A 10,908-nucleotide genomic window follows, 5' to 3' on the forward strand; every position below is an offset into this window, starting at 1 on the left:
TTTTGTTGGGCTTTCCAAATCTAGAATTCCAAATTCAGTGCCCCGGAAATTTACCAAAAATCTCTGCAAAAAGCCAGCGCCCACCAACGCTCCCTTGGTTGGCTAATGCAGGGCCCGCAATGCATTGTGTATGAACAATTTGTCGTGTCATAAATGTTATGTAAATCTCTATTAATAGAAACAACCAGTTATCATCGGAACACAATGGATTCATTGGTATTCCTCGTATAAAGGTTCATATTTATTAGGTTTTTACTTTGGCGGATGAGCAGAAAATGGCTGCTGCCACAGCACACGGGTTTTTCGCAAAGACTTTTAGAAAATTACACTGGATTTGGAATGATAAGATTTGGACACACCAAAAAAAGCCAAATATATCCAATATAGCGCATTACGTAGTGATGGAATTTAGACATACCCCATCTTCCTCCATTCCGTCCCCTAACTTCTCCGTGCTGAACCTTTTTTCTTCAATGATTTGTGATCTTCACTGGTGTCCATGGATTACATGAAATCCTCTTCACCTTTATCATGGTAGGGTGAACACGTCAATGTAAGGGTGGGGTCATCTAAGATAGCACAAGGGGTATAGCAAACTGAATACTTCTTCCGACCAGATTGGAACATTTTAAGTTTACAATATATAGATGGGACGTAGGTATTAGGGGTGTAACGATTTGTTTTACAGGTTCGATTCACGTAATTTGTGGTTGAAGCTTCGATTCACTTTTTATATTCCATTCACATCTTAGTTTCCTACAGTTCAGCCCACTGTTGTTTTTCCACATCCAAAGAATCCAAAGGGAACATTCTTAGAACATTCTAGCACACTGTGTGGTCACATGACTTTGCTAAGTTCAACGTATTTCCACATCTTGGACTGGAATGATGGATGATCAGTTTTCATCACGCCTGTGTTGTCCGCTGTGATGCACTTGGTTGTTTTTACATGACAGAAAAATAAACCTACCATGTCTCAATCCAAATGGTATTTTCCATAATCGATTATCAGTTTAGCTCATTTTGAAAGGATTTCTTAATGGTTTCGATTGGTCCAATTCAATGTGATTAACAATTTGCCTTAAACAGATTGATCTGGTTGGATCGTTGAATTAAAATTAATTCATCAATACACCCTTAGTAAAAAGTAAACGTCAAATATACTTTCTCACTGTCAGTATAGCCTACTGGTAGTACACCTAACCCTTGTGCTGTCTTAGATGACCCCACCTTTACATTGATTGTGTTCTTCCTACCATGACAAAGGTGGATAAAGGTGGAAAGATTTCATTTAATCCATGGACACCAGTCAAGATCACAAATCATTGAAGAAAAACGGTTCAGAGCACTGTCTAGTGGGTCTAGATGACCCCACTCCCAACGTTACAGTGCCTAGGATAGCACAAGGGTTAAACTACTTTTTGCAAAGGAAAGCTTTCGTCTTGAGCCAAAACTGCGCTTGACTTGACAATTTAAGTCTAGAATTCAAAACAGCTTCGGGACTTTTTAACAGGTTTAGTCCAAAAGTGGGAAAAAAAATGCACACCTGCAGAAAAGTCCTGACGTAATCTGTGACCTGCCGCTTTCAGACGGCCGTGTTTGTCATGAACTGTAAACACAGTTATTATTAAAGCACTTTTATTGTGAGACGAGCTCTTCCTGTTCTGTAAAAGCTGTGGCTTGTTTGTTCAGGTAAATGATGTTCGAGGGAAGTGAGGTTAACAAATAACCTGCAAACAAATAACCCCCCCAAAGCCATGAAAGGGCTCTGTCACAAGAGAAAGGACTCATTCACAAAGGAGCTGATGGTAATCAAACCAGTTTCCATCTCCAACACGAGCTGCTGCACCTCAGGAGGACCTCTCCTGCTCCTCCAATCATTTTCAGATACACTCGATGACTCTTCCTCCTCTCTCAGCAAACCACTAATTCTTAACAAAATGAACGTGAAGCCCTGCATTAAACCTGCAACTGCTCCAATCAAATAGCATGTTCGATGTTTTTAGGAAGAGGACCTTTCCTTCCCTGCGCCTCCTCAAAGGTAGGAGGCTTCTTCCTTTTCCCGCTTCTCCAAAACACGCAGCAGCCGAGGGCCTGGAGGTGGCGCTGCTGGACCACACGGTGAAAGCTTGGAGAACTCGGCAGGAAGATGCTGCTGTTTTTCCCCTCAGATCCTGTTGATGTAGTCTGCAGGATCCCTGTGACTCAGAACGAGACCCCCACCTCCTCTAGGAGAGCTGGGGTCACCATGGAGGAAAGAGTTTCATCTCCTTTTAAGTCAGAGTTCCTCTCAAAGCCGCCTAAATCACAATAGCAACCCAACATAAACGTTGTTGTTCTGGCTGCTGCTTCTGGGTTCTGATCGGAGAGAAACGGGCCAGAATGGTGGAAGGTTGGAAACTGAACCGATACAAAGTCCGGTGTCTTCCTCCAAAGCTCTGTGAATGCCAGGCACAGACACTCGATTGGATGAAATGAGGAAGGTCAATTTCACACACCTGGCTGGGAACCAAGTGACGGGACTTTAACCACAGCACCAGCATGCAGACCTGGAACAGAGCATTCTGTCTCAGAACAGGAAATTACATCACTAATGACCTTTCAGGTCCAGAGGTCTTCTTTCAAAAGATCTTTACGCACAAAAAGTTGCTTAGACGGGTGAGAGGCAGCAAATGTAAAACCTAAAGCGAACATCTGAGAAGACAGAGTCTGTGGAAACCATGAGCACGATTTGAACCAACAGCACCGTAGGTGAGACTAAAGACACATTTACATCTCCTAAACGTTTAATAGTTCATCAAATTCATGATTTGACATAAAATAAATTATAATTGATACTAAAACTGTTTTTCTGAGGGGGCTGAACAGAAACGCTGATGCAGCTGCAGCCCCCATGGAAATGTTTCATTTAAGATTAAAGAGTTTCAAACGGATCATTTCTCTGAGAAAACCTTTCAAATGGGATTTCCCATCATCCATCTGTGGCTGCGGTGCAGAAACACCGACTCGTCACAGAGAAGCCGCTTTGCTCCGATGTTTTCGGCTGTCTGTCTAGATTCCAAGAGCAACTGAAGGCGGAGCAACAGCAGGAGGAGGAGGAGTCTCCTCTGCCCGCACATGCTCAGTAGCGTTTGTCCTCCGGTAGTGTGGCCACCATGACATCTTTGCTGCCAAAGTCCCAGAAGGCGGTCATGTGGAAGGCCATGTTGGAGAAGACCACCATGTACTCGAAGAAGGCGAACACGGTGTAGACTGTAAGACAGGAAGAGGCGGAGTCACGTAAAAAACAAGCTTTTTATGAGGAAGAGGAACCCGAGGATCATCTCTGCAGAACCAGACCTTCTATTTTAATAACATTCCATGCAAAGGAACTATTTTTTGCAATGGCTCACTTTTCATTTCTTTACATAGAAAACAAATGTTTTTACTAGAATTACTGTCAATTTGTCCATTTTTCACGTTGTCCATTCCGTTTGCTTGTGGTAGTTAGCATTAGTACCAATAATTTTCTTGTTTTATTAATTAAACTTAACCAGTAATGAATCTATTTTAAACTGCAGTCGTTTTTCACCTAATAAATGCTAGGAAAAGCCTCATTTTGACATGTTTTCATTTAAATTCTTCACATCACAGTAAAAGATCCAAACCCAACTAAAAACTGGCTTCATGAAGTTTTCCTGATATAACAAACCTTCACTTTTACACCATGAAGGGAGAGTTTTATTTCCAATCTCCAACAACATAGAAAAACCCACAACAACAAAGCATCGGGTCCAGAGTTCTCCAATTTAACACAAAAACAGTCGGAACACTTTTCATGTTGACATAGTTATTCCTCAGTCTGCTGCCATCAGCCCCCTGTGTGCCCCATAATGCAGAGCGTCCGGCTTCATCTCTTCCAGAACAGATGATCGTTGTGGTGTTGTGGGACGGTTTGCTTTGGTTCTGTCTAGAACTACAAGGTTGCATTTTGAAGTCGTCACAGCAGCAGCGCCGCGCGTCACGCGTACACGGCGGTGAGAGCCAGTTCAAATAAATGTTCATGCAAGTAAACCGTTGGACCTTTGTTTTTTATATTAGAGAACACGACGATAATGCGATTAACCTGATTAAAACAAAAAAAAAAAAACGTCCTAATTTGTCTTTAATTAATTAATCTTGATTAATGTGACACCCTCTTCTGGTAGTCCATCTTTATAGTCAACATTTCAGAAATGACCTGGAAAGTGTCACAGAAGGGTCACACGACGGTGTCGCCACAAGTTTACAACCACATCAAGAAAATGAACACAGCTTTTAGAAAATGCTGGGAGTCGTGAATGATTGGTTTTATGAAAGGAGCCTGCGGGCCGGTGGAACCTTTTGGCCTACGGGACGGACTTTGGACATGCCTGGTTATAACGAACCCGTTTATACTATAAAATAATTCACATTATTTTGTTCTGACTACAAAACAGTGTTTTGATATTTGAAGGCGGTTGAATAAAAGTGTAAACTCCGCCTCTTCCTCTCTGCCCTCAGCAGAGGGCGCTCCTCTGCTCCTCACCTCCATCCTCGCAGAACTTATTGTGGCGCCTGAAGCAGTACGCCGCTGCTCCACAGCAGCTGATGTTGAACAGGAAGAGCCGCAGCTTCCAGACGTATGATGTCACCTCCTGAAAGCAGAGATAGGAGGAGAGAGAGCGGTCTGAGGTTCTGGTGGTTCTTTGACATGTTCTGCGTCATTCTGTTGACAGAAGCTCAATCAGAGAGCACCTGAAGGTGTTCTGGTACCTCGGGGTTCAGGTACTGGCGCTTGAGGACAAACCAGAGTCGGCAGGTGACGAGCATGTGCAGCAGCGAGCTGCCCACGAAGACGATGAAGCCGTTTTTGTGATAACCTGCAGACAGAGGAACACGCTCAGTCTCTCCTTCATCAGCTTCGGACCGGGTCGGCCGGCGCCGCCGTACTCACTGTAAGTCTCGGTGGACGACACGTAGGTGAGCAGCAGCAGCCCGGAGTTCTCAGCGATGTTGCAGAGGAGCGCCAGCCCGCTCAGCAGGAGCTCCGGCAGCTTCCTCTCGAAGCGGCGCCGGTAGAAGTTGAAGTAAACCACAGAGAAAAGGTACCGCGGCGCCGAGTGCAGCCCGATGCAGCAGCGCCAGATGTAGCGCTCCGGCACGCGGCTGATAGCGGAGCTGATGGACGGGAGGTAGTTGGAGACCTGAAAGACAGGAAGAGGAGGATGTCATCACAGGACCGGTTCTGTGGTTCTGCTGCAGCTGGCCCCACCCACAGCTGCTGCACCCATTTGTTTTCTTGGACTCGCCCCGCCCGGAGCAATCACTGCTTACTGATGCCATCCAACACAGCGGCGCCCCATCCTGACAAATGACGGTTGAAGTGACGTCACACTCACTCCGTCCAGGTCTCACACACCAGGGGACCCACAGGGGTCTATAAGGAGCCCGGCCACGATTAGAGACCGGTGACCGCTAGCTCCATGTAGAAAGTGGGTGTGTGTGTTAGTCTGGGGGCGGGGCAGAGTCTTCCTGGAAGGGGACAGTCGTTTTCGTGGATTGGGGTGGGGCTGGTGCTCAGAGAGCAGGTTTTTAGAGTAATACAGTAAACCCTTGTTTTTCGCGGGGGTTAGGTTCCAGAAAGAACCCGTGATAGGCAAAATCCGTGAAGTAAATACCTTTATTTTTTTAACAGGTATTATACAATTAAAAACTCTATTATACATTATAAAGAAAGAACAAACCATTTTACAGGCTCAAGCATTTGTTTCACAAATAAAAGTACTTTAGAAAAGTTTTTTCAACAAATAACTTATGTACTGTACTGTCAAATAATAATTTTAATCATCGATGTGAACAGAAGGCTTCAAATCGCGGAGATTAGCCCCGCCCACCGCGACCCGAGAGTAATTAGATTAAACGGGAGGAAATTTAAAATTATTATAAAATAAAATACAAAGTACAGTGGGACAAATAGTGACTCAGGTGTATTTCACTGCTCTTCAGACTGAGCTGCTGCCTCCTGACTCCGCTCTGCAGTGTTTTCTTCTTTTGAAGCCCGCAGTGCAGCTGTGTTTGTTTGGGAGAGGAACATAGTGATAGGCAGTTGTTGTCGCTCTTTTTCTATGGGTTTTAGAGAAACTCCAAATTGCAAGAGAATTTGCACGTACGTGTTGTAAATTTGGCAAGCTGTTTTACGTACGTGCACATATGAAACTGCTGTATCAAAGTGGCACTTTGAGGTTGTTTAGAGCAGTGTTTTTCAACCTTTTCTGAGCCGCGGCACACTTTAAGCTTAAAAAAAATCCCGCGGCACACTAGCATCCAGAAATGAAAAAAAAGGAGAAACTCATAGTCTGTATTGATCTACAGCCCCTCCACAATCTCACATGCATTTTTGTGATAATTATTGCAGAAAAAGCTGGAAGCTGCAGCTGTTTTTCTAAAAGATGTAACAAAAGTTAAGTTAGAAGATTTAAAAAAAGTTTGAAGTGTGTTCGTTGTTTTCAAGACGTTTAACAACAGAACTCCTTTTACGCTGTCACTCTCACAACCCAATGCATCATGGGAGATGTAGTGCATAAAAACGGCCGGCGGAGATCGCTTTTCGGAGCTTCATGGTTTTGTTCACTTGTTCCACGGTCTGATACCGGATTCTGTGGAAAGCTACACCGCTAAAGACGAGCTTTAGCTGCTATTTTTGTTAGAACTGAGCGACTTTACGAGCTAAATCGGGACAAGGAAGTGAAGACTTTAACCACTTCTGATTGGTCAGACTGATGACATGTGATTAAGCCTTCAAGAATGATTGGTGGAGACAGGTAAAGGGGGGGGGACTTTTCCTAAATACAGCCGGAGCTGCAGCTGAATCGCGCTGCCGTCATTCTTATCAAAATGTCTTTAATAAAATAAAATAAAATAAACGCAAAGAAAAAGTATTTTACGATCTTTTATATTCCTAACTCCTCAGTGTTTTATCAGGGCCTGTTTGGATGAACACAGAGCTGAAATCCTGGAGATGGAAAATGTTTTTAGATCAGTTAATGAGGCCAATTTCACACGGCACACTTGACCATCTCCCACGGCACACTAGTGTGCCGCGGCACACTGGTTGAAAAACACTGGTTTAGAGTGAAGAACAAACATTCTAAGACACTTAAAAAGCTCCAAAAGTGGATTTTGCATGATATAGGCAAAAACAAACAAACAAAAAAAAAACATCAAATTTCTTTACTTTTATTTCATTTTATACAAAAAGTAAATTTAAATTTTAAATATTCCATAAGATTTGGCTCCCCATAACAATATATCCTGTCAAAATTATACAAATTCAGAATATGACTACGCTGCAAATCTACCAAAACAAAACCTGAAAATATTGATCAGATTTGTGTTTTTCAGCAATAACTAATCGAATCCTTCTGTTTTCTTTGCTCTTGTGTAAGGATAGTTTACAGTGTTCAGCTGAAGCACTGCATTATGGGATGTGTAGTTAATTTGCTGACAGCACTACGTATTGCTGGGACATTACAACAAACAGTATAAAATGATCTCTATATAATAAACTGGGCGGTCTGCGGGCCTCGTGTTTGACATGTGTCCTATGCAGTCAGTGTTTCTGACACACTTCCTGTTTGCTCCATCCCGATAACCTAAACATACTTCATTGTTTCAAATGGATCCACAGCTCGCCTCACGTGTGTCGCCGTAAGGTCAATGTGACCACACCCACTGAGTCACACGCTCCCTCCTATCTGTGTGGCAGCAGGAATTTCTATTGACGTGCTTACTAAGGATCCTGGAAAAACAGGTCCACAGCTTCAGGAGGAGTTTGGGATTCTAACGGTCACCTGGCAGTGAGAAGATGAGTGGGGGCGGGGCTTGTGTTGGTCACCTGGCAGTGTGTGTAGGTGGAGTCCTCATAGTGGTACAGCACCGAGATGAAGAGGCAGGCGAGGAGGGCCGTCAGGGGCAGCAGAACTGTGGCCACAATAAAGCTGGTGAAAGGCAGCCGGATCAGGGGCCGGTCCCGGTCCACGGTGCTGTACGGCCCGTGGAGCATCCTGCACAGAAACGCCGGGAGGCGGGGCAAAAGAGTAGACGTTGAAAATGAGTGACACGCCACACATTCATGTTCTGAGTGAGAAAAGAGCTGCAGCTTGTCAGTCAGAGTGAAAATGATTTAACTGAAGAAAAAAAGGTGAATGAAAAACCAGACTGTAAATTTAAAAACAAAACAAGATGAAAACGGTTTCAAACTCAAAAGCACAAAATGTAAACCTGAAGGAATTGTTGAAAATTTGAAACATAAAATTGTAAATTTGAGGAAAGAATCATTTGAACTTAAAAGAAATATTGAAAATTTGAAAAAATACTGTAAATTTGAACCTTCAAATAAAACAAAACTTGAAACTTAAAAACTGTTGAATGAAAAAATCATGTTTATTTGTATCAGCTGCTGCTTTGTATTTTCAAGCTAATTTCAGGTGGGGGCGGGGCTTGGAGCCCATTGGCTACCGGGACAAGATTCCCATGATTCCCAAAGAGGTTATGGGGATTTCAGCTCCGACACGGCATCACATAGACGGACACAACATTTTCACACTTTTCTCTCTTGCTTCCGGTCCCACTCCAGCTATACATTTTTCTATTTTCAAATCCTTCCCAGTGGTCTTTTCATTCCGATTATGCTAATTTTTCAAAACAGAGACAGTTAGCGTGGGAAACATAGCTGTTCAAATGAATGCCTAAGTTTGCATTTAAATCATTGTCATAAAATATTGACTGTAATAATTTTTTAAATAGCGTACGGTGTGAAATAAAAAATGGGGATATTTAGGAGTACTTTTGAAGTGTTCTTCCTGGTGTAAATGCATGAAATGCTGCATAGTGCACAGAACCAATCTGGGGAAAAATGCATTTAACGTCGGTAATGTTTAGAGGACTTTTTTGTTAACCTTCCCCTCTTGCAAACGTTGGTCATTTTAATATTAATACATGCAATTGTGTTTTTCAAAGTGAACTTTTGTCTACTGTTGAACCTTTCGCTGCGCGAAGACTTCTCCTTTCTTTTCTCCTGTCTTTCCGACCGTGGTCAGAAGCGCAGGGGAGATTTCCTTCAGGGCCGAAGGGAATTCTCCTTCGGGGTTCACTTCCCGTTGGAAACCCTCAACCTCCAGAGCGGATTAAGAATGACTCCAAAACAGTTATTCTGGGAATGACACCTTCTCTTTATTTAACTAAGTGCTCCATCCTCCGAACACACAATATATACCAAGCACACACCTCTGCTCCTTGCTCACCCCCCCCCCCCACCCCCCCCGATCTGCACCTGCAATCGCCCCTCCCCTTGTCTCTCGTGGATCGCACCCCGCTCAGCACACACACCTGCAACACTACCCTTGTATTGATCAAGAGGTATAGGTTTATATGGGATTAGAAAGTAAGCAGTGCTAGCAAATCGTGTTTCCAAAAAGTAATTGTTACATTAATCTAATTCAATGTCCCTGATTTCATTTTCATGTAGATGCAATCCTGCAGGAATTAAAAGAACATGGCAGCAGCTAAAAGTCAAAAAAAAATCGAGTCTTCTCAAAATCCTCGTAAATGTAATTCTCTACAAATTAATGCAGCCTCCTCGTCTATTGGGTCCTCCAAAAAAGAACAAGCCATTCTTGTCACTTAGACCGTCTCTGTGTGACGGACATTTGGGCAATGAAGGTTAAAGCGAAAAATACCGCTTCGTCTTTAAAAGGGGGAGGGGACCGGCAGAAACTTTGAGTTTGGAGAATAAAACCTGCTCCCGACCAGGTTAGGTTCACAGCATAAGTAACCATGGATACTGACTCCGAGTAAAAGTTACCTCTCTTTCAGAAACGGGTTTGACTTACTCTGCTTTCTCTGGTTTAACAAACCTCCCATTCTGAAACGGAAAACCCAGGGTTTCCCTGATTTCAGGGTTAACGCACTCAGAGTTTACACTTTACCTCCTTTCTGAAACATTTTTCTACGTCACAAACACGCTCATTTTCTTTTTGTCTGCTCCTGATTCACAACAATTTGAAAAAAATTGGTTAGAAATACATCTTTAATCTTAAACTTTTTTTTATATATATATATGTCTCCTATCATGGGAAAAAATGCTACAAGAACATTTTAAAAATACATTTCTCATCAGTGGGTCTTTAGAGATCATAGCGTTGAGAAGCTGCACGGTGATTGGCTCCTGACAGAAGAAAGGTGCTGATTGGTTGATCCGGTCAGACAGTCTAATGTTGTGATTTTTGTTTGCCTGGTCTGTGTGTTCACTCAGAAAACACTTCTGTGTGTGTCTTTGAGTAGTTAAGAGGACCTTATAGCGTATTAACAGTCAGAAAATGTTGGAGTCTAAATTCCTGTCATATTCTGTTATAATCTTTAAAATCGGAAATCAGGAAAAGAGCGTCTATGGTTCACTTTCCCATGATCAGCAGCTCCCTTCGACCCCGTCATGTTCTGCTCCACCCGTGCAGGTGAGGCACCGGCGCGCTGACGTAACTTAAGCACCTGGCGTTCTGCCTGTGAACGGAGAACCCGCTGACACGCACGATTCTCACCTTCACAGGTGTCCGGCTCGCGCTGACCAGCGGATCCGCCTCGCGGACACATATACCGCCTCGTTCAGCTCATCCGGTTAGCCTCGTACTACTAGCTAGCATGTTGAGCTCAGCTTCGGAACCGCCTTCCGTCCAAGATTTCTGGGTCTCAACAGCGGAGGCGTTTACACGGAGGCAGCTTTACGGGCTCCCCCGACCCGGAAACAGTCTGCTTTCCCTCCTTAACAGCAGTTTTGGTTCAGACCCTCCAGCCGGGCCTCAACGGCTTCCACTTTTCTTGCACTTCCGGGAACGACGTGGATTTCAAAATAAA

The 10,908-nt window shown here is 43.6% G+C and overlaps 1 protein-coding gene across 1 annotated transcript; it reads right to left on the reverse strand.

The window, feature by feature from the left end:
• Positions 1-2,768: 2,768 nt before the first annotated feature.
• pgap2 (post-GPI attachment to proteins 2) lies at positions 2,769-10,908 on the reverse strand. The gene is made up of 6 exons (XM_004076675.4): positions 10,596-10,908; positions 7,895-8,063; positions 4,955-5,204; positions 4,774-4,880; positions 4,547-4,655; positions 2,769-3,252 (listed from the first exon to the last, which is right to left on the reverse strand). Exons 2-6 carry the CDS (start codon positions 8,060-8,062, stop codon positions 3,122-3,124), a joined length of 765 nt encoding a protein of 254 aa, XP_004076723.1. The 5' UTR covers position 8,063; positions 10,596-10,908; the 3' UTR covers positions 2,769-3,121.

Source organism: Oryzias latipes, chromosome 14, assembly GCF_053564925.1.
Source record: "Oryzias latipes strain Hd-rR chromosome 14, Olatipes_Hd-rR_3.1".
Taxonomy (NCBI): Eukaryota; Metazoa; Chordata; class Actinopteri; order Beloniformes; family Adrianichthyidae; genus Oryzias; species Oryzias latipes.